The sequence below is a fragment of the Aethalodelphis obliquidens genome, unplaced genomic scaffold, assembly GCF_003676395.1.
Source record: "Aethalodelphis obliquidens isolate GAN/ISIS:26980383/991018 unplaced genomic scaffold, ASM367639v1 scaffold23, whole genome shotgun sequence".
NCBI classification, from domain to species: Eukaryota; Metazoa; Chordata; class Mammalia; order Artiodactyla; family Delphinidae; genus Aethalodelphis; species Aethalodelphis obliquidens.
In genome coordinates, this window is record NW_020837967.1 from 23,179,327 (window position 1) to 23,206,583 (window position 27,257).

General features: G+C 42.9%; 1 protein-coding gene across 1 annotated transcript in view; it reads left to right on the forward strand.

The window, feature by feature from the left end:
• The window catches only part of CACNB2 (calcium voltage-gated channel auxiliary subunit beta 2), a 139,462-nt gene that overhangs the window by 88,919 nt on the left and 23,286 nt on the right, over positions 1-27,257 (forward strand). Inside the window, exons 3-8 of the mRNA XM_027121989.1 lie at positions 7,637-7,759; positions 9,654-9,790; positions 13,400-13,476; positions 18,548-18,681; positions 22,338-22,418; positions 22,876-22,934. Of these exons, the coding sequence (XP_026977790.1) occupies positions 7,637-7,759; positions 9,654-9,790; positions 13,400-13,476; positions 18,548-18,681; positions 22,338-22,418; positions 22,876-22,934 (611 nt within the window). The remainder of the gene's footprint in view (positions 1-7,636; positions 7,760-9,653; positions 9,791-13,399; positions 13,477-18,547; positions 18,682-22,337; positions 22,419-22,875; positions 22,935-27,257) is intronic.

A 27,257-nucleotide genomic window follows, 5' to 3' on the forward strand; every position in this document is an offset into this window, starting at 1 on the left:
TGAATTTCTCAAATCAGTTAACTGCCGGTATAAATTTTATCTTATGACAAATCTGTGACTATTTGCTTATTCAGTCTGATTCAGTGTTCAGTTAGCAGGATACGTAATTGGTTGTTACATTCTTTTTATCACCGTGGTTTTCTTTGGTTTACTATTAAAGAATTCTCAGACTACCCTTGACATTTTATAATAAATTAAGCAAAAATTTTCAAAAAGTTCAATGATTGGCAAGTATTAATATGTAATAAATAAAGCAGATAGCTCTGACCTTATTCCTGAAAGTACCTCACCTTCTCTTTCTCTGAGTATTTCCATTGTCAGACTCAATGGCTGTACTCTCATTTGAGTCATTTAAAATCATAGAAAACGGGCTTCCCTGGTGGCGCAGTGGTTGAGAGTCCGCCTGCCGATTCAGGGTACACGGGTTCGTGCCCCGGTCCGGGAAGATCCCACATGCCGCGGAGCGGCTGGGCCCGTGAGCCATGGTCGCTGAGCCTGCGCGTCCGGAGCCTGTGCCCCGCAACGGGAGAGACCACAACAGTGAGAGGCCCGCGTACCGCAAAAAAAAAAAAAAAAAAAAAAATCATAGACAAGCATAGCAAGTTTTATAGGAAATTACTATGTGCAAGAAAATGGATCAAAATCTCATTAGATTTTTAAGCTCTCTTTTCTGTAGTCTCTCATAATAGGAACCTGGGTCATTTAAATTCTTTACATTTTTCTTTCAATTTCTTTAAGAAAATACTATAAGTTGGGAGTAGTTAACATTTAAGACAATCCATTGTAGACATTAAAACAAATTATGGATTTTCCTTGTATGTTATTAGTTATTAATGGCCTCCGAATGAAAATGGAAAAACACACTTTGCTATTCAGCATATTAAAATGCATCTGTATTAAGAAATGAAGAAATCGATGCATGAAAATTCAGTAGCTATTCATCATGATCAGAATTCTATTCTTATACTTATTTGAGTGAATTTCATTTTGCTTTTTAACAGTAAGTATTCCATCATTCATTAGCACATTTTTAATAAATGAAAGAAAGGTAAACATTTGTTGTATCCATTAAGATGATTAGCTTCCCTCTTAACTCATTAAGTCGTTGTTTAGGAAGAAAACTCGAGTGCCGTGAATTTGTGATAATTTGTTTTATCTTACTTCACGACCAGAAATTTTGGGGTTTTGTTTTGTTTCGCTTTTGAGATTCCACATATAAGTGAGATCAGACAGTGTTTGTCTTTCTCTTATTTCACTTAGCATGATCCTCTCAAAGTCCATCCATGCTTTTTTTTTTTTTTTTTTTTTTGCGGTATGCTGGCCTCTCACTGCTGTGGCCTCTCCCGTTGCCGAGCGCAGGCTCAGCAGCCATGGCTCACGGGCCCAGCTGCTCCACGGCATGTGGGATCCTCCCGGACCGGGGCACGAACCTGCGTCCCCTGCATCGGCAGGCGGACTCTCAACCACTGCGCCACCAGGGAAGCCCCATCCATGCTTTTGCAAATGGCAGGATTCCCTTCTTTCTCGTGGCTGAATAATATTCGTGTGTGTGTGTGTGTGTGTGTGTGTGTGTGTGTGTGTGTGTGTCTGTCTGTCTGTCTCATATCTTCTTTATCCGTTCATCTGTTGGTGGACACTTAGGGTGTTTCCCTGTCTTGACTGTTGTAAATGATGCTGCTGTGAACATGGGGTCTAGATATTGCTTTAGGTAGTGTTTTTGTTTCCTTTGGATATATGCCCAGAAATGGAATTGCTGGATCCAAAGTGACTTTTTAAGTTAATTATCTCCTACTTACAATTATTGTTTTCTGACAGCCTTAGGTCTAGTGATTCTAGAAGATTGTGAGAAAATAAAGATAAAGTTGTTTCCTGCTATAAACTTCAAACGTATCTGACAGGAGCCTATGAGCTTCCATAGGCCGGGCCTCCGTGGTGCTGATGGAACTTCTTTGGGTTGTGAGAAACAGCAAGTCATGTGGCCCCAGAGCTGTCTACAAGCATCCCCCCCGAACTTTCCAGATGGGTTCCCCTGCACGTCTGTTAATGACCAGCCCAGATGTCCATCTCTAGGCAGAGTAGAGCAAGTGGCAGCGTGGTGAGGGTCAGAATGGGGGCTAGAGGGCCTGAGTCAGAGCAGAAACATAAGGAGAGTTTGGGAGGGTTCAGTGGGCATTGCTGGGCCAGACTATAGTGGTGCTGGAGTCAGAAGGAGGAGGGAGGTGAGGAAAGCAGGTGGTTAGCACCCTCGGCCGCCTCCTGCTGTATTTATAAGTAAGTTCAGTCATCCATCAAATGAAGTCCATCCTGAGACCCATAAACCAAGAGTCATGAACGGACTAAACCAACTTGGCATGTTCCCCAAATAACTCTCAGGCTACTCAAAAACCCTTAAAGTTAGCCCACGAAACATTTCACCGTAAGGAGCTTGGAGTGACGTTTCCTCACCTTTTTAGGACTGTAGTAGCTGAGGGCTTTAATTCTCCCAATGCAGCAGCCTTGGTGGCATTTTTAGAAACTATGAAACCACGTGTATTTTACTATCTCAGCCCTCTTTGAATGAAAGGGAGCTTTATGTATTATGAAAAAGAGACGTGAAAAAAGAAAAGTCACATCTAAATAAATAAAAATCATGATTTGATATTGTTACGATTTACTGGACCACAAACCGATTGAAGGGCAAAGATACAGCAATACATGACCTTTATAATGCATGCCTGGAGTTCTAACATGTGACACTGCTCGTTGACTGTTTTACATTTGAAAAAATGGACTAAATTAGGCTACAAGGCAGACTGAGGCCTACATTTTTACCTTTTTTTTGGTACCAAACAATTTGTAGAATTTTGTAAGTTATTACTTTCCAGTATTCACAGATTTCACACAGACATCTAAATGCTCAAACATTGCCATCCATGTACCCCTTTGAATGAAAAGCAGGCGAGGACTGCAGAAAGAACTCAGGCTTTCAGATGAGATAGTCGGATTTGAATATCCCCTCCATTGCTTGTGGCCCTGGAGGAGTTTTTCTGAACCTCAGCTTCCTCACCTGGGAGGAATGGTTGTTGCTGGGATTAAATTAAATGCAAAAAGCTGTGCATAATACCCAGCACAGCACTTCACAGACATCCAAAGTAGTAGCTTTTACCATTTCATCATAAATCGTGCCATGTCCAAGACGAAGAAGGACCTGGAGGAGGAGAGTGAGGATGTCTTTGGTCATCGTCACTCTGCTGTCCCATGACACACCTGTGTCACTCACTTATTGCCTTCTTCTGAAATGTTACTTGAAAACAGACTGCAGACACCAGGGTGAAATGACACAGCCTTAGAGTTTTTAAAGCACTTTTGCATGACTGTCCAGATAACAAGATGCTTCTCTTCTATAAGTTGGTATTTATTGGCACTTGAGTCTACAAGCTAAGTGGCAGCGAGCGTTTAATTCTGTGTCAAAAGGTAGACTACCAAGTACAGGTAGGTGGTTTACCAACCACCCTGAGGCTACGTAGCGTATACTGGATGGGAGGTACCAGAAAAGGCATAGAACCAATCTGTTCCCCTTTTCGTTGGCACAGGAGAGGGAGAAGCGAAGGCTGATAGAATTGTGTGCCTCTCCATCACGTATCCGGTCCTCCACAGCTACAAGACAAGTTAGCCAGGAACCCAGGTAGAAGGAGAGAGCAAAAAAGACTCCGGCTAGAGCACTGGCCTGAGAATAAGGTTCCCAGGATATGAAGGGGGTCGACTGCAAAGAAAGACAGTGGAATTAAGATGGTCATATTGTCTCCTCGGGACCCTAATGATTCTGTGGAGTCAGATGAATCTAGATCTGAATCTGAATTTGGATTTAAGTACCATTCACAATAGTCAGTCCTGATGGGACCCTGCCTAGGGCTGCGCGTCATATTTCTATTGACGTTTTCTGCCTTTCTTCCCCTCCAGCCATGATCAGGCCTTTCAGACAAACCTGGGAAGCCCTGGAGTTTTAGAGGGTGAACAAAGGACCTCTTGAAGGGGGGTACCTATGACCTGGGGCAGAACCCACTGCTTGGAGCTCGCAGTTACTTTCAGTCCTGGGGTCTGGACCAACTTCGCTTCCCTCCGTGCCCAGAACACCTTCTGGGTCCTGGCACGTGTTAGAGCTCTGGTCAGTCACCACGGTCCACTCTGACCTGGTGTTCCCGTGAGGCCTCTGTAAGGACCCAAGGTTTCTTAGCTCTTACTTGTTCTTGCTTCTCAGGACTTTGCTTTATCTTAATAAGGGAGCAAAAAAAAAGAGAGTAAATGGCCACTGGCCTCAAAAAATAAATGCCCTGAGCGTCCATGAGAGTCAAAAATTGTTATGACGGACGACATGAGAGGGAAGTGGTCCCAGGGCCCTGATTAGAGAAGTGACACTGGAAAACCAAAACAGTACGGCAGGTTTCCGGACCGAACGTGAGCCAGGGAGGGGCAGCCACGGGGGAGAGCCCTGAATGACGGCAGGAAAGAGTCCCATGAAGACTTGGGCATAGAGTCGGCCAAAATCGCAGATGTCAACTTAAATCGGGATACGTCTGATAGAAAATAGTTTCATGGGATTAAAAATTCAAAGAGTCTAGGAGGGATGTTCCCTTGGGACCTAAGGTTGGTTTCAAAGAAAAAGAAGCCTCTGTGTCCGAGGACTAACAAAGAAAATCAGAACTAGACAGATCGGACACAGCAAGTAGAGAGGATCCTATGAGCAAAATGAATATGGGAAACCTTACCATTTCTCATACCTGAGAGAACGTGAGAGAGTCCATGCTGGAGAGAACTCTTGGCTATATCTCGAATGTAAGCGTGGTTTAGCATGCATCTCATGGCAGGCATTAACCTGTGTTAACTAGTTTGGTGTGAGGTGGGTTACAGTGCAGAGCACAAAGGAAACCACGTGCTGAGCCTTCATAGGTGAGTGACTCTTGGGAAACATTCATGTATGTACGGTCGTTCTTTTAGTCTAGAGAAAATGCTCATGTACTGAGCTCACTCTGTGTACCAAACAGTAGCCTAGCCTTGGAAACACACTCCATGAGATTAAAGGAATTTGTTCAGACTACGCTCCCTGTAAATAAATCAACATTCAAATCCAGGTTCATCTAAAACCCTCTGTTCTTGAACCCACGTGAGTGGAATTGATGTAGATAATATCTTCCATATCATAGATGCGCTGCTTAAGCTAGATGGAGCCGAAGTGAGTTCGGCGACTCAAAAATGACGTCGTCCATTGATCCCCCCTGGTCAGCATCCTGCCTCTTTCTCTCCAGCTGATAAGCCTTCTTATCTTCCCTCCACCCTGTCTGTTCTACATTGTAAGTTAGAAATATAGTTCCTGAAGTAAAGACACTGAGGGACGGGCTTCTGCTTGCTTCTCTCCTACCCGTATGCTCTGTAAAGCCGGTTCCTATATGAAGCTCCTTGTCTAAGGGGAGCATGGTCGATTATAGGAGGTGAGCCCAGAAGGGAATTCCACATTCTGAACTGAAGTCTTAATCTAAGAGCATAAAATCATTACCTGTGGCCCCGCTTATTATAGGCTAACTTTACCACCCCTTTATTTTTTTTTTCTCACTGTTCCCTCTTCCTACTCTAGTGTCTGAAAAGTTGGTCTTTGGATAAAAGACAAGAGATTTTCATGGGATACTCTTTAGAGTTGTACATTTAAAATTTATGTCTTCCAGTGGTTTTAAAATATATATGTGCTATATATATAGGCTACACTTAAACTCTGTTATCTTTTTAAAATTTTTTAAAAGGTCCCTGAGAGAGACGAGAGATCATGTCATAGAAAAAAATCTTGGATTTATACTGTTGGGATCAGAAACTCTCTTGAATAATGGATCAATATACTCAAGAAAATGCTATTTCTAGTAGTAAAACTGAGTCTGATTAAGACTGCATCTTATGGAAAAAGGCACCAACCTATACTGCTGCTTGCAGTTTAAAACGGTACAGCTCATCTGGGCAGTAGTTTGGAACAGAAGTTTAAAAGGTCTTGATAACCCATGGCTTGCTCATGCTACCTCTGGGAATGTGTCCCCAGGAAAGAATTCTAAATAGAGGCTTTTCATACAGAGATTTTTCAAAGCAGAATATTTATCATAGTGAAAAAAATTTTAAACCTAGACGTCAACAGAAAGTGTTGAATGGTTGAGGTAATTTTCTAAATGGTAGATTTTTTAAAGTCTGTCATCTGTTAAAACCGGATGCATGATAAGTGGCTCTGCCCTGTCTTCAAAATATGCCCTCAGTTATTTTTGTTAAAAATAGAGAATGATGCCCTAAAAAAAATAAATAAAAATTTTAAAAGTGTATCACCTGAAAAACTATGTTAAGAATTGGGTAAAAATTGGGTATGAATTGGGTAAAATGTTATGAATATAGCTGTGGGAATCAAAAATTTTTTTTAATTTCAGGAAAAAATGGAAATACTATCCCACAATCAAGAATTGTGTTTCAGTGGTAGAACTGTAGGCAACTTTTATTTCTATTTTTTTAAGTTTTGTATTTCCATATGAGGAGCAGCCCCTCTTACATTTTTAATAAAAAATCGTAAGGGATGCCCAGAAATGCATTTCGTGTCTTCAGTCCACTTCCTGTCTACTGCGCCCATGTCTAGAACCTGGTCCTCCTTTCCCACTCTACATGTTGTGGATGGATCTGAGTAACTCCGTGGCTCTTATGAGCTCAGTCCTCAACCCAGACAGCAGTCAGCTAGAATGCATTAACTCTGAAGATTCGGAAGTGAAGATGGGTTCTTTCTGTTCTAATTCCCTCTTGTCCTTCATGAGCAGTCCCGATGGAGAGCTCTTTGAATAGGAAGAACCTGCTCAGAAGAAATCCACATGCCCACAATGCGAAAGAAACACAATGCCAGTTAGAGCAATCCCTCTTTTCACCGTTTCTGAGTTTGCCTATTTTTTCACCTTGTGATTAAAGGTGTTGTGATTCACCTTGTGATTTCACCAGGTGTTGCCTAGATAGAGGACAAACATGTATCTGTATATTTGCAAAGCATCAAATAATGAAGGACAGCTTAATGATCGTTATCATCTTTAGTGGCTGAGTGAACTCAAGGAGGAAAAATAATAGAATAAAAGGTCATTGCTTTCGTGATGCTCGGCCGCCACGAATACAGTGTTTGTAGTCATAAGATATATTCCATGGTTCTTTCTTCATCCAAAACATTGTACCTTTTGGAACTATGCCATTTATTATTAATTAAAGTACATGTTTGGGGTGGAGATGGCGGTGGCTAAGTCTTTTTCACTGAAACACAAGAACTGGGCATTTCAATCCTGTGTATTTTTCTTGATTTCCATTTGCTACAAGCTATTATGTTGTCAACTCGTATTTCAGTAGTTCCTCTTCACCTTCATTACTTGTAATGCTTTCAAAGAGCACAGTGGCCTTTTTCTAGTTCGGAAATGGGTAGTATAGCTGAGCGCTCGAAGGTTTGTAAATACTGATAAGCTGTTTTGTGATAAAGAACCAAAGTTGGGAAAAGCAACAACAGTGACAACAGTTATTCAGTGTGTGTTTGTACTTTGAGGGGGAAAGAGAGGGAACGCTGTTTTTTCTTCTTTTTCAATTTTTTTCTCCCTTCCTTTTCCCATTTTAGACAAAGCCCGTTGCATTTGCAGTCCGGACAAATGTCAGCTATAGCGCAGCCCATGAAGACGACGTCCCAGTGCCAGGCATGGCCATCTCATTCGAAGCAAAAGATTTTCTGCATGTTAAGGAAGTAAGGAGAATAATTGGAATTTCTATCCACATGATTTTTTTACCTTGAAGCATCATTTCTTACTTCTCATTGCTGTGAAATAGCATGGCGTGTAGCTGCGGTTGGATAACATACACGTGAAATCAGTGCCTCTCAAGCTTTTCTAATATAAATGTAACCTTTTTAAAGAAGAAAAAAGTCACAGGCCTCTTGGAATAACCTCAAGGCTCCCCTGGGCTCTGTGACCCAGAAATTGAGAACCACTGGGGTAGATGATCCTTTTTTTATACTTAACCTGTACTTTTTGTGTTAAGGTTTAACCTTGACCGTGTGTCATTTTCCCCTCGTGTCCCGAGTTTAACCATCTAGGGAGGGTTTAATAATAGTATCTAGAATTCGTGATCTCTCCTGTCTGCTAGCAGGGTCTAAACTCAGGCCACTTTTGCCCATTCTCCTTCTTTGGTGGTAAATTTCCGCAGGGGAGGGGGGAATGGATGCAGTCACAGCCAACAAGGCAAGAACCAGATATCGGGAACATCCCTTTTCCACCATACCAAAAGCCTCCACTTTTTGTTAACAGTGACTCAATCTGTAAATTGGAAAAATTCACTCTTAATTAAGGTGTATTTTGAGTCAACATTTATCAAATGCCTGTTTTGCAGAACACTGTATGAAATGGCCAGAAATTCCCCTTACATGTTCTAAGTGTGTGAGTCTGAGGTTTTCTTGAGCCTGCAGGAATTTACAATTGGAGCACTTCCAGCTGGGGGACGGCCTCTCCTAGGGAGCATTTGTAAAAAAAATTTTTACGGTTCTAAGGATTTTTTTTAAATTTTATTGAGGTATAGTTGATTTGCAATGTTGTGTTAATTTCTTCCATACAGCAAAGTGATTCCGTTATACACATATATATATTCTTCGTAATATTCTTGGAGAGGGAGTAGGGGAGGGAAGGAATGGGAGTTTGGGATTAGCAGAGGCAAACTATCATATATGGGATGGAGCATATGCCGGTTTAACTGCTCAGGCACTAAAGGCTGTGAGCAAGCGGTGATAACGGCCAATGAAAAGAGACGAGAGAATGTAGAGCCTGCCATTTCTTTAACTTTTCAAAAGAGCTGTTATTTCTGTTTGGCCAGGAAGGGAAGACAGAAAATAATTTCTGAAGTATGGCATGCCTAGAATCTCACTTTACAGCAGGAAGTTAGATGAATCTAGGCTCTCATCCCCAAGGGCTGATGCTTAGAGAAGAAGGAAAAGAAAAACAGAGTGGCTACCCTTCTTTGAAATGTTCGAGAACAGGCTTGAAAACTACTTTTCAGCTGAGGGACATCAAACCGTATCCTAAAGATTTAGGACAGACAGTCCAGGCACAAGAGAGAAATGGCCGACATCCACGTAAGTGGAGAAGTCATTTGTGAACGCCAGACTGTGGTCATTACACACCTGTTTGCACAAAGGTAAATTTTGCTCTGACATCAGATATTTTATGTCGATGTCAATATTTCTCACTCACTCTTAATACTTCTAATTAATCTGATTATATAAGAGGAGGACCCCTGTAACACTCCCTAGTTCCTGCTAGTCTCTTGTCAGGAAGACCTGTTCATCTTTGAACAAGAAGAGTTTATCCTACTCATGGTGCCAGCAGCTGCAGTGGAATTCAGGAAGGTCTCAAGGCCAGGAGAGTGAAGGCAGAGTCAGGCGGGAGATGGATTGTTGAGCTCCCGGAAAATACTTTGCTCTTAGCACACACTCAACACGGGAACAGGGTTTCCTGACTTGCGATATTTGAGTTCGCTGTCACTGCCACCATACTTATCTCCAGTGAAAATGGTCAATGGGGAAGAAAAAGGATGTGAAGATTTGTTTAACTTCTGCGCACTGATTTTGACAATTCTGATTTTCCGTTTAGAAATTTAACAATGACTGGTGGATAGGGCGATTGGTTAAAGAAGGCTGTGAAATCGGATTCGTTCCAAGCCCAGTCAAGCTCGAGAATACGAGGCTGCAGCATGAACAGAGGGCCAAGCAAGGGAGGTTCTACTCCAGGTAGGAGCAAAGCACCAAGTGCTCGCGTCAGAGTCCAGACTGTACTGTCATGCGTGTACTGTCAGTTGCCGGATTCTACAGTCTTTGTTATGCGTTCAAAAGCAGACTGGTGAGAGCATCACAAATCCTGCATTTAAAACACTTCATCCAGCCTCTCATTTTCATCCCCTTCTGGAGAGAGTCAAATTAAGTATGACCATGAATGAAAAGAGCTAAGGTCATAGAGTATTAAATTCAGGCTTCAGTGCAGAGGAAATTCTGAAGTTTAATCTTTTGCTGAACATACCCTGGCATGGAGCAATCCCGGTGACTGATCCCAGTGTCCGCAGCCGCCTGGCATGGCCGGAAGGCGTTTCAGAAATGACCGTCTCAGATTTCAGCAAAGAGCGGCTCTCGTGGTCTTTTAATTTCATTTTCACTTAAGAAATTCAATTTTCAGTTCTGCCCCACTGCTCAACACTTAAAGGGAAACTCAGTAAATTATCACTGGAGGTAGCAATTAGATGAGTTATGTAATAGGCTGGGCCAATTTTTTCCCTAGAATTCTTGAGATTGTTTGCCCCTCGCTAGAATCATTAGAAGGGCTCCTCACATATGGAGTGAATATTTAATTGAGCCCCCCGCAGACAAGTCCAAGAACATGGTTTGCTTTTCCCTGTGAAAGGATGTGTTACTGGCAAGTCTTTTCTTTAATGTGAATAGCTAGGCTTCTGTTTTCTGAAGCTTACATCTTATTTTTTCCCATAGTGATGCAAAATCCTTTGTCAATGACCATATATCAGTGTTAGCAAGAATTTTTCCAAGTGCCCACAAACAAGTCAAATAGAAGATGCGGGCTTCCCTGGTGGCGCAGTGGTTGAGAGTCCGCCTGCCAATGCAGGGGACACGGGCTCGTGCCCCGGTCCGGGAAGATCCCACATGCCGCAGAGCGGCTGGGCCCGTGAGCCATGGCCGCTGAGCCTGTGCGTCCGGAGCCTGTGCTCTGCAACGGGAGAGGCCACGGCAGTGAGAGGCCCGCGTACCGCAAAAAAAAAAAAAAAAAAGAAGATGCTTTGTGGTTTGGAACATCCATCTTCATTCACTAGTATTTTATAATTCTCAGGCTCTTTTAGTTCAGGTGGATTCTTCCCTTTTTCAAGACCTCTAGCCCATATTTGACTTTTATTAATCCCTGGGTTATTGGGGACCCTCGGACTGTGAATGCATTTGGTCATATAAAAGTAGATTCGTGTAGATATACAAAGCCTGGCATCTTTCTTGTAGGACGTTGAAGATCTGATGCCATTTTTTGGATTTCTAGTCTTGTATTGGCTTTATTGTATCTTTTTCTATTCTCTGTATTGAGAATGGTTTCTTAATGCTAGTTAATACAATCTTTCTCTGCTTCTTCATATACAAACTGAGAAAGGAAAACTACTTCTCAAGGAGTAGGATGGGAGACATTTTGCCAAATTGTTAAGAAGGTAGGGTTTCCTTTGCCTCCCAGCTGGGGATCCCTGGTCTAGCCATTAGCGATCAGCTCAGCTTTATAAGAACCTACAGGAATGGTAGGTATTTGGGCCTCGTCTTCGCAGATGAGGAAACAGGCTGAGAGAATTTAGGGAACTTGACCAAGGTTGCACAGCAAGTAAGGTAGAATCAGGATGTAACCAAAATCCATCTGTCTGTAGCTTGACTTCAGAGGCCTATGTGCTGTGAAATCGTGCAACCAGGGCCTGTCCAGGCAAGCACAGAACGAATCGTTATTATTATTGCCGTCTGTTCTTATCTACTGTATTAGCTGTGTTATTTTGCTATTGCATTTTTTCCTTAAAGAACTATAAATTATCTGTATTTGAGTAGTGTAACACCTCATACCTGTTCTAAGGAACTCATTTACGTTTCCTATAACCATATTCATTTTCCTTTGATTTTTCTGGATTTTATTTTGTCCTGTCTCTTTACCTAAGCTTTTGCCTAAGTAGGTGAAAATACTTCTTCTTGTTTTCAGAGGTTTTTACATCTGTCTCCAAACATTTTAAATACACTTACGTTTTGAGGGCATAACTTTCAGGCAGTATTATAAAACTCAGAATTCAGCAGTATTATAAAACTCAGATGTGTAAATTATAAAAAAAATCAGCAGAAATCAAAGGCAGTAGAATTGGAGAACAGCTCAAGAACGTAGCATTTTTATAGAATTAAACATGAAGGGCAAATTTGCATTCTGAACATTTTAACTCTTTGCAATGTTTGTCACAATTTTACACAATTCAAATAATACTTTGTTACGGAAATTCGAAGCGAATGTAAAACAAACCCAAGTTTGAACTGGAACTAGACTTAGCAGTTTAAAAAAAGAAAAAAAAAACTTGTGGAAGAAAACGCGTTGGGCTTGGTAATGGGCATTCTTGTATAACTGCCAGAAATGGCTTCTCTAAATACCACTTTTTATTACTTTTACATATCATCTGGTGTCCTTATTAAACGTGCTGGGATATCTTTTAAGAACCTGAAAAAGATACAGAGGCCTCCTGGTCTTGCTTAAAGCTTTTGATGTTTGTCTTTTTTACACATTAAAATGCCAGAATGGTAGCAATAAAATTCAGCCTGTCACTGGTATTTTAGTGGAACTTATATTTTCATACTAATATTCATGAAATAGTAAATCCATGTAAATATTTACAGAATATTAATTATCACCCTTGGACGCACAGACACTGTAGCGGATTCTTTCCACTAGACCCTGGCTTGGCTATGACAATAAACATTTGGCCATGAGACTGTCTTGCTGAAATTCCATGTCACTCTTTTAAAATGTTCCTTTCTATCCACCTCTGTGAAGGGGCCGTGTGGTGTATTATTTAGCATGCTGGCCACTGGTAAAAACATAAATGCCACCGTTCTAATATTAACCCCAAAGTTTCTAAGACACTAAGGCGTGTCTTGGATTCATGATAGAATTTGGTAGTTCTGAAGTATACACCGTTCAGATGGTTCCTAAATGAACCAAGCTGAATCCTCCACGTTTAGCCATGCTTGAGGAATGTTCCAGATACACTCTGAGGGTTAAATCATAGAACACTTTCTCGTGTTCCCCCGTGTGTCTTTTAAAGGTTGGCAGGTTTTAGCATGGCTGTGTTGTTGGGGATTTTTTTAATAGGTTGCTTGTAAAAACTTGAATACGTTCCATCTTGGTACACTAGAAAAGAAGCCAGCTAAGACAAAGGAGCAGAAACCCAACAAGAATTAAACAAGACGTTTGGCTGTTAGCCTGCAGGTTTGCACACTGCTTCCGAGTCTTGAAAATAAGAAGCAGAGGAAATCTTTGCTCTTATCTGTCTGGGATCCTGGCAGAGAATTTGAGGACTGCAGCAAGTACCCAAGTTTTCTTCCATTCTCTCAGGGCCTTTTCAAATTAATCCCTGAATTTGCAACAGAGACCTTGACACGGCTATGTCGAGCACTCTAGGAGTCTCCACTGGGAAATTACTCTTTGCCTCCTTGGAGGCAAGACAGATTTAAAGTTCAATAAAAACATAATGAGTAAATCACGTTTATTGAGCATTACAGATGTTTTAATCTCCGAAATAAGTGTCAGTTGTAATATAAATTTTTGCTTTACTCCAGTAAATCAGGAGGAAATTCATCATCCAGTTTGGGTGACATAGTACCTAGTTCCAGAAAATCTACACCTCCGTCATCTGGTAAGTAGGTAGTAAGTGCTGAACGGTACATACTGCATTTCATGCTTTCCTCCGTCTTTACCTAGTTGTGTGAGTTTCCATAGACTGAATCACTAGGTTAACCCTTGAGGTGTTCAGAGGGATCAGAAATGAGTGTGGCCACCTGGAGTTAGGGACCATTGGGGCAACTTTCTTTCTGGCTTTGAAAGAAAAGAAACGGTGTCAGTGTGTTCACTGCTTAGATGATCAAAGTGGTGAGCGGATTTGACTTTCTAGCCCTGACCACCACCATGGTCCCCGGCAGTGTCATGGGCAGTAAATGGATGAAAGTCCACTACAGCCACGCTGGTAGGAAGAGTGAGTACTGTTTTCTTTCCAAAGTGCTGAAGAAGGACACCAACATACATGTGAATTTCAGATAAACAATGAATCATACTTCTAGTAGAAGTCAATATTGTACCAGACATACTTGAAAAATTTTTCATCGTCTAGCTGAAATTCATTAACTGAATTTGTATTTGCTCAATCTGGCAACTCTGCCATTCCGTGTTGAACTTGGAGTTCTATGTACACAGGAGACGAATTGGTCAAATTGGATGAAAACCCATGATCAGAGTCTTCGTTCGCTAAGAGGTGCAATTGAGAGCCAGAGTAACGTGATAAGGGGTGGCCAGTGGAGCTTTTGTGGATTTCTAGGAAGCTGGAAGTGGGACGAGGTCAAAGACAGAGAAGCATGCATCCGTGGAGAAGTCTAGGAACAACGTAGTTGCACTCTGACTGCCTCAAGAGCAGGACCCCCCTCGTTGCTGACGATCATGCCTTGTTCCTGGATGCTGGCAGCTTTCAGAGACGATGCCGGGCTTCTTAGGAAAAACTAGAGGACTTGTTGAGCGAGCAAAATCTGAGCACAGTCAGAAATAATTTTAGAGGGTGTACTGATTTCCAAAACCAGGTACTGACAACGAGCAATAATTCTAAGTTGCCCCAAACTAAGTCAAATGATATGTTTGAAAGGAAGCATCGAAATCCTTTAGGTACGGTGTGAGGTTGGTGTCTTCTCTTGATGGTGGCTGAGTAGATGTTCCCTGAGTGCCCAGGCGAAAGGGGGCTTATCTGTGCCCTTTCTCCAATGGGTGGAGTTGCAGGGATTATGATACAAACCTTATACTCTTCCTCTGTGTCTTCAAAACTGTCCCGGAGAGTCCTGAGGACGGTCACGAGGCTCCAGAAATGGGAAAACGCCAGTTCACATTGTGATAAAGTGGCAGCTCTGGCCCCAGACTGTCAACCCCACTTCCGTCAACCGGGAGGGGTTTTCCATTCCCTGTAACCGAAATGTAGCCTTCTCACCGTTTCGGCCACATCACGAGACCTGGCACGTGCTTCCTGAAGAATAAGTCAGTGTGTCTGGAAAATAACATTTCATTTTTGTAGCCAGATGTTAGGCATTCCTAAGCATCAAGTTCAATTAAGAGTTTCATATAATACAGATGATTTTTTTATTCAATGTCCTGAGATCAACCATAGTGGAAAAGAATATAAAAGAGAATATATATATATGTTATATATATATATATATATATATATATATGTATGTATAATGGAATCACTTTGCTGTACAGCAGAAATTAACGCAACATAGTAAGCCAACTATACTTCAGTTTAAAAAAAGACAAGTTAACTACGAAGTATGTTCTTTAAAACACGGATAATTTTTGTTTTCGGAAAACAATCTCTCCATCATCTTGGCCTTACAATGTGGAAGTGTTGACATGGTAAAAAAAATTAAAACCACAGTGTAAAGATAAAAAAGAGATTGTAAACTTCACTCCCTGAGTTTTATACAGAGACAGGACTTTGGAATCACTTTTCTGAATCCCAAGAGTAGAAAACACTGTGACTAAGTGAACAGGAAATTTTAACCAACTGCAAAATGTATAATGGGTCCATCAGGCTCCTGCTATAACTTTCGTATCAATACTACAACTTACTTAACTGAAGACATCAGAAAATTCTACAGAGAGAGTCTTCCACCCCGCCTGCAGGGAACCCTGCCTAATCTATCAAATGTGGATAGGTCCCCTATCATCATCGTCATCTTTGTTTCCCAAGGCCCTACCTACAATTCACCTCACTCATTGCGAGACTAAAGAACAGAAGCCTTTGCCCAGAGGAAATATAACTGGAGGTTCTCCAGGATGTGGAAAAGGAAAAATTTCCACCTCACCCCTGGGGAATGAGGTAGTAGTTGGTTGCACAGCGCGTACCCCATACCTACACATGTGTGTCCGCACCCTCTGCCCCAGCATGCCACTCAACTCGACCCAACTGTCTAAGATTACATCTAAATTTAGAGTTCAAGAAATGTTCCCAAGGGTCTCTGCCCAAATAAATAAATAATTTTTAAACTAAAGCGTGCTAGTGAAGAAAAGAAGCTATTTTTTAAAGGAAGCGGTTTTTCCCAAGTAAATACTAAGGTTTGCCAAGGTATGGCAATGCAAGTATGAAATTAGAAAGGGGAACATCTCACCTCTCTCAGCACAAGGAGAACCATCGGAGCCTAATAAAGTGTATACAGAACTATGAAAAGAGCTGAAGGTGCCCCTTAACGCACAGTACATTTCTTTAACGTGTCCTGAAGGTAGCCAAGTGTTTTAGGATTCTGCGTCTCAGGACAAACCCAGATGCTTTTAGATTTCAGTTAACCAAAATCAGGACTAGTAAATGGCAAAGTCCTCAATCTAGGATTTTGAGCCCTTGTGTCCAAATACAGGTAAATTTCAAACCTGACTCAGGCTATGTGAGGGGGCAGCCGAATATCTGGGCAATGGCACAGCTCACCTTTCTACACGTTTCCACTCTTCCTTTAAATCAAAAACCCAATGGACAGATCATAAAATTCAGTTCATGAACTTTGCCATCCCAGGGTCCTGTCAACAGTGACAGGCCATTAGGCATCCTCAGTTTCAGAGAGGCTCTTGAGGGGACTGTCCCTTGAATGTGGCCTTTATCAGCCCCGTAAAAGACTAGAAAGGTAGGAGCATGTGGGAATTGACCACCAGAAGGGAAGCTTATTTGGTTTGGCTTAAGGCGTACTATAGGGATAATGAAAAACTGAGCCAGATCCTCTCCGTCTCATCCAGGAAGACGTGAATAACATGCTCCCTAAACTGAGATGCAGGGAAAAGCATCATCGGGTGGTATGCAAGTCAGCGTCAGTTCAAACCACTAGGCACATTTCATAACGTTTCCATTGTACAACACGTGCGGAACCTCTTAGCTTATGCAAAGGCAGAGATGGGGCAAAGAGAAAGGCATACCTACTAGGTATGCCTGACTGTATACCTGAAATTAACTCATTGTGTTATGACTGTCACTGGAGAAAGAGCATTCTTACCTCATCTTCATGCAAGCAAGAGCTGACATTTGCAACACTGTGCTAACAATGTCAGCTGTTCGCTCCATCCCAGAGATTCGACCTAATCAAATGCAGAGGAACAGTTCAACAGGAGAGCCTAGTTTTCGAAAGGCTGAGTGAATCATCTAATATCCGTAATAACTTCAACACTGAAAAATAACGTGATGCCTGTCAGATGATCTCCAGTCATTTGGAAAGGTTCCAGGCGGCTGTCAGGAGCACCAGGGCAGCTTATGTTTCACAGGGAATGGAAGCTAAGGTTTTGCAACACTGAGCCGTCCGTCCTTTCGCAATAGTAACTTTGGTCCTTAAGTCTGAATGTACTGTGGTTTTGGTTAAGAGAGCTACATGTGTGATATGATGCTCTCCCGGGGCGAGTCGATTTCTTCCTCTCTTCTTCTACGTGACCTCACCTAAAGGACACGATAATTTCCTAGTGAGCTCAGCTCTGTAATATCTTCCTGAATCCTGACACTGAGGACACGAGCCCACCTGGGAAGCTTAGGCAATTGGATGAGGGTACCGGGATTGTGGCGGGACCTCAGCCGGAGAGTCGTACAGCATCACAGAGGCAGAAGAGCTAGATTCCAAGTTTTCACCAAAAACAAGTCCCTTCAACTCTGAGAATTTCTTTTCGATCTTGAAAAGCAAGAGAGTTGCAGTTGATTTTCTCAAACGCCTTCCAGCTCTGATTCCACCGAGGATCGAATTCGCGCGTGATCGCGCGTGGATGCACAGTATAAACGTCACAGTGAGATGCTGGATCTTTTTTCACTGGAGACTTAATTCTCCAGGGCTCTGTTTTCAGGACCCGAGAGTTATAAAGTTGAAAACATGTGGAACCACAGATCGAAACCCCTCATTCTCCAGATGAGGAGGTCGGTGGCATATTCTTTCGGGTCTGCCTGCCCTTCTGCAACTGCCTCTCATGTAAATCCAGTGAGTTTATATCAAATCATCGGGAGGCGCCTTAGATCATTGTATGAGATTCATTTCATTTGGACATCATTGGATCCAGTGGTTTCCAATTAGTCTTCAATCAGGCCTGCCTCGGGGGTGCTCACATCATCGTGAAATCATTTTAATCTGGTCCATCCTGGTCCCTCCAGAATCATTTGCCTTGTGTATAACTTCTTTGTGTTGCTGGGTTTAGGATTTTCTATTCTCTCTTTCCCTCAAGTGCCTGTTGTGATTTCGGTGAACCTTTTCACACTGCCCTTATTTTCACACAAAACCAAGCGCAATAAGATATCAGAGGCACAATGTGATAAAGGTTTCCCATGTAGTTGCTGGTTATCTGAAAGCTGCTTTAAGCTCTGGGAAGAAGTGAAGGTGTTCTGTCCTGTTACTCATAGACAGTTGATTTGGAAAATATCATAGTATATTTGAAACAAAACTACAAATTAAAAACTTGTTTCTCTGAAAAATCTTACTCGAGAGATGCAGCGTGAAACTGATGTGTCCAAACACACAGATATTATGAGAGCATCTTTCTGTTTGATTTGATTACATTCTTCATGTGCTTTACCTTGAAATTGTACTTTGTTTACTGTGCTGAGCACTCATGATCTTTGACTGTGGTTAGTTTTGTTTGCTTTTCGTTTTATTTTTTTGATAACCGATTTTTCCTCTCCTGTCTACCTGATGATTTTTGAATTGTTTGTCTGTATATAGCTATAGACATAGATGCTACTGGCTTAGATGCAGAAGACAATGATATTCCAGCAAACCACCGCTCCCCTAAACCCAGTGCAAACAGTGTAACGTCACCCCACTCCAAAGAGAAAAGAATGCCCTTCTTTAAGAAGGTAACATGAACTTCCAAGCTTGCGTCTGTCCACGTGCCCAACTGCACTACGTCACATTTCTAGTCCTGTGGACTGTCTGCGTCCTTGATAAAGCCAATAACATGCATGCTTTGTTATTCTTTGTTTCTTTTCCATGCTGCTGTAGCTAAGCAGAAGCAGAAATCGGTAAGTTCACATTGACATAAGCTGTGTTTATCCTGCCCCTGGCATCATTAGCATTCAATCCCACAGTTTTATTCGATACAATCAGTTCTGTCCTATGAAAAGAACCTATCAAGCCGCTAACTGAGTCCATGCATTTCCAACCAACTAAATTCGGTGAGTGACCTGTGAAATCACCATTGCAGTACTCAGCCTTTTTGATGGAATAATATCTACCCCCCCAAGGGCATTCGTTCCAACATTCAAGGAACGTCAAACGCTGACAACTCCATGGAATGCACCTCTCCTGTGCATGCTTCTGTCTCTTTCTCTCTCTTCTGCAGAAATTTAACTGATAATCAGGCCTATTAAAACCATCATTATATTCTGGTTTAGGATATCCAGATACATAGCTTGTACTAAAACATTTTTTTCAATTCTTCAATTTTTAATTTAGTCAGCATTTAAACTTCTGATCCACTAGGAGCAAAATCTGCCGATGAACAAGACCGGTGGGAAACTGCAGGCTTGTTTTGGCGGTTTACTCTGAGTTTCTCCTGTTGTCATATGTAAACCCTCTCCCAGTGTTACTCAGACCTCAGCATCCCCCCGTCGGATGGCGGCACGGTGGCTGTGCGTGCGTAGAGCCTGTGCCGCTGGCCGACCAAGATGCTACCCAGTGATGTTTTTCGTCCCCTGCCTGGAAACTAGGCTATTTCTGCGCTCCACTGATTCCAAAGTCTGTTTCCTCCAGCACATTTTGTAGCTCCAAAGCGTTATTTTCTAAGGATACCTCCCCTACCATCCCCTTCTTTCCTTCCCTTCTTTTACACGCCACTGCCCACCGCCTGCTGTGCTGTGCTGTCCTTTAGAGTTATTCTTTGTGACATCAGCAAGTCCGGCATAACCTCTCATGACACTCAGGGGTGGAGTAGAATCTACTCCCCCTTCGACTGTCCACACCCTGAGCTCTTCTCTGTGCACGAGGATTCTGCCCTGTGGAGGAACTCTGAGTCATCAGTGAGGTGTCCGATGCTGAACTGTGTTTCGTTTTATTTTTTAAGTAAATTATGGTTGCTTTCATCATGGAAGACCTAGCCACTCCAGGCACAGACTAAAACACCTGGATTTTTGTGTGAACACCGAAAGCCCCAGCTGGATGTCCATCCACGACAGTGGGTCCATGTCTCTGGTCCTGTCTCCTTGTCACGGCTAAAACGTGCAGCCAGGTGACTCAGTGTTCAGAGCAGCAGAAACCTAGAAACGCAGCCTTGCTCAGCTGCTCTGGGCTTTACAGAACAGCGACAGGAACGAAAACCACGTTCGCTGATAGGTTTTTGAAGTTTGCTGACTCTTAAATTCCAGAACTTGAAAAATGTTTATCGTAGTTCTTCCACTAAATAATTGGAACACATTACACTTAGCAGGAAAGGATAGATGAAAAGGATGGTGTCATGATCCGTAGAGCACAGAGTACCAATATTCCATCAAATAAGGTCATTTCTGCTACCCTACTGATAAAAAGGCTGACTTACCAGCACGGGCAACACTTTGCTAGTTGGCAGTCACAAATCAAAGGAACCCAAGACCCGTCCAATACTGGGCCACTGCATATTTAAAGACCTGAAATAAAATTTCTTGGGAGCTGTTCCTAAAGTGCGTGCAACTTATAACAGTGGAAGAGGTATTCTTAGACGGCGTAGTTATAAGGACTTGGTATCTAAACACTTTCAACATGATCTCAGGTGGTATAAATGCAATAATTTCATGAATGAATTTGATGAATGAATTTAATGTAATCATTTCATGAGTATGCTTATGATGCCTTCGGCACCGGTATTCATTCTTCTTATGTTACTGATGACGTGGTCAGCTTCAATGGAGAGTTCAGAAACCAAAAGAAACAACCTGAGATGCAATGATGAGATTATTTGCCACGTTTTAAGTTGCTTGTAGAGTGGTGCTTGCGTGGCATTTGTGCTGTCACTGTATTATGTTTGTCTTGTTTTTTTTTTTTTCTTCTGTTTAAAAATGTCTTCCACCTTGATTGTGTCTATTAAAATTCACTTTGAACACTGAAGTTTTCAGCAGTAAAATCTGACAGCCCAGTCACAGTAATATTTTCTCGCCTTGGATTAGATTGTCTGTGACTCTTGGCAAAAGCTCAGATGGAACCTTTTGAATTTGAAATGCTTTTTCATCCCCTCCCCCTTCCCCCCAGTGAGTTAAATTCGATCAAAGTCAGAAAGTTCGTGAAGGGCCATTTTAAGCAACAGTGACATGTTCTGTCATGCGACAGCCTGGTACACTAATGACGTTCACATTTGCGATTTGTATCAAATTCTCCAAATAGTTTGGAGAAGATTTTTCTTTGGGTCTGTGTGATTCTTAAAATATATATTTTTTCAGACACTCCTCAATGCGGGAAGATTCCTGTCACCATGATTTGTTTATCCCAGTGTCTCAGGCCATAGCTCTTTCTTCTACGTTTAAAAAAAAAAAGTCATTTTTGGGGTCACTTTAACATTTTCTGCTATTAAAATAGGGGATTTTAAGATCATCAAACAAATGAGTTATCTAATTTTTGGAAAAAGCTTTATTTTCGTTATTTTATTGGAAGCAGGAGAGCTGAAAATTGTTGCAAGTTTTAGAAATTGCTACAAAATTAGGTCCTCCCCCTGCTCTTCTAAAAAAGAAATAAATTATTGTGGGAGGGCATGAATTAGTTATGTAACAGAAACACCTCCTAAACAGTTCTTAAGAAGCATATGAGATGTGCAAGATGACAATGAACCTTTTGAGGCCGCGGAGGCCTGCTTGGACATATTATCACACACACAGAAACCACCTTCCCTCCAAGGCACGTAAACCTTACATTTCGAGTGTTTAAGTTCCAAGGGATAGAAACCAAAAATCTAAAAATGTGAGTCCCTCAGCTGTGAATAGTGATCGTGATTCCCTCTACCGGAACAAGCATGCAGGCTCATCTAAACTCTCACAGCAAAACAGAAACTGTCAAGTATTTGGTAATGTTTTGAAATGAGGTTTCATCCAGGTAAGACCAACATCTGAGACCCAAATTCTTGTCCTTGTAATTAACCACGTGAGGTCTGATCACGCGACTCTTGAGAAAACTCAAATGCCACCTGAAAAGCAATATTAACCTCTAGTCAAGCCTAAGAGCACCTCTCCTGCATGAGGCATGTTTCTGTCCCACCAACTAGCTTCTGTTCAAAAGCGGCCCCTACTGCTTTAGGAACGTGAGGAGCATTTTTTAAGGAGAGCCAGAAAACTGTAGAGAGCTCAGTCACTTCGAAACGTGAAGGAAGTAAACCCACCCGGTCTTGGATTGGGTTTATTTAGAAAAAGAGGCAAGTGAAAAAAAGAAAAAAAAAGGAAGTGTCTGGAAAGGTAGTGCCTCGTATAGCAGAGTTGAGACAGAACAGTTTATCCATAAAAGATTTGAGTTCCTTCTGCCTTTTAACCGTCTGAAGGCATCTCCTCTCTCTCTGCAGACAGAGCACACCCCTCCTTATGACGTGGTCCCTTCTATGCGACCTGTGGTCCTGGTGGGCCCCTCTCTGAAGGGGTACGAGGTAGGTAGCTGCCCTCGGGAGTACCCTGGACCTTGCATGCCGAACTGCTTTGCAACCCCACCTCCCTCTCCTGACTCTTGAACTTAGAAAAGAGCTGCGGCAGTAAAGCATGTTGTTTTCAAGCCATCGTGTACGTTGCTACCTGTCCTGTTCTATTTTGTTTTCTTGGCTGTCGCCTTGTGAGCTACAGTTGACTCAGCCTGGAGAGAGAGTATCAACTGGAGAGTGACTGAAACCCCTTGCAACGTCATTAATTGTCACTCCCAGAGTTAGTCTGGGCAACTTTGTCTTTTTGATTGTTACTGTATCAGAGCTCAGCGAAGGAAAACAGGGGCGACCTCACGTGCTACTTTTTCCCAATGGAAAGCCCAGGTTTTCAGACATTCTTAAGGGTAGTAAAATTGTTTTATCATAATTAGTAATATTTTATTGTCTCTTATTGCTTACTCAATTGCAGGTCACAGATATGATGCAAAAGGCATTGTTCGATTTTTTAAAACACAGATTCGAAGGGCGGTGAGTATTTCAGAATTCTGGGTTTTGTGGATTTTTGTTGTGAAAATGATGAAACCTGGGTGGGACAGGCATGTGATCCCAAGAGGAAACTCACTTCTGAAGTCTCTGTGGTGACAGGAAGAAAGTTCCGTTCAGTTCGATCGGCTTCAGTCAATATTTGTCGTATTTGCTTGGCACCTCCTCAGCTCTCTGTTCTTACACCTGCATCCGTAAGCTGAACTTGGCCAAACCCCTGCTGACGAATCTCACCCTAAATTCATGATCAGCTGGCCCTCAGCGCTGCCCAGAAATCATACCCTGTATGCCTCTTCCACGTACTTCTCTACTCTTCTAAAAGGCTTTCACACCACCTCCTCTCTCATCAAACCCTTCTCCTCTCGAGCTCTCCCGGGAATTTGCTTCCTATTTCATTGAGAAAACAGAGGCGAACGGAGGAGACGGTCCAAGCGATCCCACCACACACCTATCCCCCCTTGTGTATTTGCCTGAATGCTCCGCCTTTTCTCCTGTTACTGTGAGCAATGACCCCTACCTGGGTGCTAGGTCCCAGTTCCCCATCCCCACACCAACACAGCTATCACAGCCCTTCCCTCTCTCCTCGGCAGTATTTCTCCTTCTAATGGAAACATCATGAGCACATAAAAATGGAGTTGTTACCCCTTTGGCAAAATTTGACCTCATATGCCCCTCTAGCTGTCCCGTTTTCCTTCTTTTCTTTATAGCAACTCTCCTTGAACAAGTTGTGTGTACTTGCTCTCTCCTGAGTCTCTTGAACCTACTCCAGTTACCTCCCCATCACTTACCCCAAACTAGTCACGTCAGATCACCAGTGACCTTCACGTTGATAAATCCAGGAGGGGATCCTCAGCCCTCCTCCTAATCAACATGGCGGACTGCTCCATCCTCTTTTAAATACTTCATTTGCTTGGTTTCTAGAGCCACGCTTTTCTGGGTTTCTTCTATCTGACTAGCAGCTCCGTTGTCTCCTTGGCTGGCTCTTCCTCATCAGCTTGACATCTTGGAGAGCCCAGGGCTGTCCTCTGTCTTCTCTCCTCTATCCACACTCCCTCCTTTGGTGATTCCATTCGATGTCGGGCTTTTAAATAGCATTTCTTTGCTGGTCTCTCCTCTGAATCCCAGACCCATACGTCCTACTGTCTGTGCAACATCATCACTGAGGTGTCTGACACTGAGGTGTCTCATGGACTTCTCAAGTTTGACCTCCCAACTCCCCCCATCCCTGACCTGCCCCTGAAGTCTTCCACCTTTCCATCCATACCTCTTCGTCTCTCAGTCCCAAGACCTTCCGCCCTGGAACATGGACTCGTCCTTGACTGTTCTTTTCCCCTTACGTTCCACATGCAAATGCTGTTGTCTGTCTCTTCAGAATATATCAAGAATCTCCCCGCTTCTCACGCATCCTCTGCTATCCATTTGGTCTGAGACACCATCGTCTCCTCCCGAGATTAGCGCAGTAAACAGCCTCCTAACTTGTATCCTTGCTTCGAGCTTTGCTTCCTTCAAGTCTGCTCTCAATTCACGACCCTGTCACACTGTGAGCTGGATCTCGTCACTCCCTTGTTCGGATCCGTCAGGTGGCTTCTCTTTCCCTCAGTGAAAATCAAAGTCCTTCCGGTGGCCTACACGGCCCTGTGTGGTCTGACCATCCACATCCCCACCCGCTCCTTCTCTTTGACTGTATGTCGTACTCCACTTCCCTTTGCTCATGCTCTTCCTGCCTCTCACTTCCTTGCTGTCCTATGAGTGTTCCAGACAGTAGATGCATGCCCGCCTCGGGGCCTTTGCACGTGCAGCCCCTGTGCTAGGAACTTTCCCTCAGATATTCTCCTTGGTGTATGTGTGCACGCACACACACACAAGCACACGTTCTCTCTTCCTTCCCTGACTTTTTCCCCGTAACTGTTTCATGAGTTTTATTTATTCATTTCCTTTGTTGTCATTCTCCCACAATTAGAATATAAGCTCCACGAGGGCAAGGGTTTTAGTCTGTTTTGTGAACGGTGGTCAGTTCTCAAGGCCTAGAACAGTCCTCAGCGTGAACAATGAATGGATGGGTGTTGAAAACACGTCTGCTGGAGGGATGCAGAGATGTGGAAGCCATTCACCGTGTCTGCCTGTGAGGAGCTCATGTGTGAACCATACACTGAGACCTTGAGCAGTAAAATATCAAGTGAATGAAAAGACACTGACTTAGGGATGTCAGCATCCAGGAAGGGTTTTTAAATGGTACCTAAGATTTTACCAGTGAGTTAGGAGGAGAGGGGCATGTCCAGTAGAGGGTCTAAAGTGTGTGCAGGCATGAAGGTGCATCCTGGACGCCACCTAGAGGTCTTCAGGTGAAGTCCCTAGGGTAGGGGGTGACCGGTAACAAAGCCGGGCCCATCTTTAGTGTGTCGTGTTAATCAGCTTGGACTTAATCCAGCCCTTTGCCTCTCCATCCCTTCAGCAGATACTTCTTGAGCATATTCTATGAGCCAAGCATCGTGAGACGCAAAATCAGACGACAGCCTTGGCTTCGTGGAGTTTACTTAGGGTCTATTGAAAGGAAGCCTTGAATCGAATAACCAGTGGGCACCATAGTAAAGGTTAAGCCAACTTCTGAAGCACCAAAGATAGGACTGGAGTCTAACATGGAAACTTCCAAATTTAAACTAAGAATAGCTTAGCAGGGACCTGGGAGCACAGGGAGCGAGGGTATACTTCTGTATTTTTAATGAGACAAGTTGGGTGCCTCTCTTCTCCACATTCCCTTTCTTCTCCAACCTGACAGTTACAAGGACAGTAGATGGAATCTATAGGTTGCACTGTTCTTTTAGATTTCTCAGTTGAATACTCCCTTCCTTGACCACACAGGCTCCTACGCGTGTTTCTGATTTATATTGACCTCTGGTCATGAGGTAGGAGATAGACAGGCCCCAGGCTGAGCAGCTGCAGTTGGTTGCCCGCTGCCCTTTGACAGACCAAAGACGGGCACAAGCAAGATGACTGGCCAGAGACAACCCAGAAAACTGCCCCCATATAAGCGACCTCAGCCACCCCAGTTGCACACAGCTCACGGCCAGTTTGCCCGTGTGCTCTTCCACACGTACTTTGCTTCTAATAAACACTGTCTCTTTGCTGAATTCTTTCTTCAGAGAAGACAAGAACCAAAGTCCTTCTTCCAGCTGTTCCACAGTGGGAGTCAGGAGGGGAGGCGGGCAAAGAGGGCAACGTTTATAGCAGGATAAGTATTGTCAGTCATCAAGCAAAGGACTGACAGAGATAGAAAACAAAAAGTAGAATCTATGTTTCAAGAAAAAAACAGAATCTATGTTTCAGTAAAAGACTTTAGTATCAAAGTCTGCCTACCCAAATGCTCCTAATTGGATACTTTGGTTTTTCATAACTTTATGAAATATAATTTATTTCAGGCCAGGAAACACAGCTTGGTCCTTGGCTTGATCCAAGGCCATCAGGCTCTGGCCACGTATAAAAGGCATACCTCTAATCGGGCCCATGTAGAGCCTTCCCCTCTTTATTCTTGACTTTGTCATTTATCACCATTTGGAATTGTCTACACGAGCGTGCTTACCCAGAAAATTCTGCTAGAATAGGCACTTTGCTTTCCGTGCCTGAGTTAACCCACTGCCCTTTTCTAAATGCCAAAGATGGGGAAGTGAGGTGGGGTGTCCTGACTTACCACTTCTATTTCAACCTAAGTTTTGAACTTGGAAGATAGATTCCAGCCATAGGGTGTATCTGGGACCCATGTTCTAAAGTATCAGCCATCCAGATTGATTTCATTTAAGAAACAAACAAAGGCAATATCTCAATGTTGTATCCGTCTTCTGTTTCTGGCCAGAAGTAAGTTCCATATGGCTTTATGGGTGGATCTGCCCTGGCTCATCTGATCTCATCAAACTGGGGTTCAACACTCTAGACCTGTGATCACCAAATAAAGACCCTCAAAGGAAGCAACAGGGCCCATAAGGGAGAATTTCAAAAAGCCGTGCAAAACTTTAACTCTTTTATTCAAGGCAAGACACGCAGAGTTACTGAATCATTCGGTGTCTGCTCTTGGTCACCAGACAGCAGCAGAGGGTGGAAATTCATCCCAGGTATCAGGTGTGTCTAATTCCAAATAGACCTGTAATTCTAGAAGGGAAAAGTGAATGACTCCTGAATTATCTATTAAATAAACAACATTTATTTTTTTTTAAAAAATGTAAAGCCCAAGAGGGAGAACATAGGAAAGGAAGGGCTGGGGATGAAAAGATTCTTGACAGGAATTCTTTTCCGTCTGAAACCCGGTTAGGTTCGTTT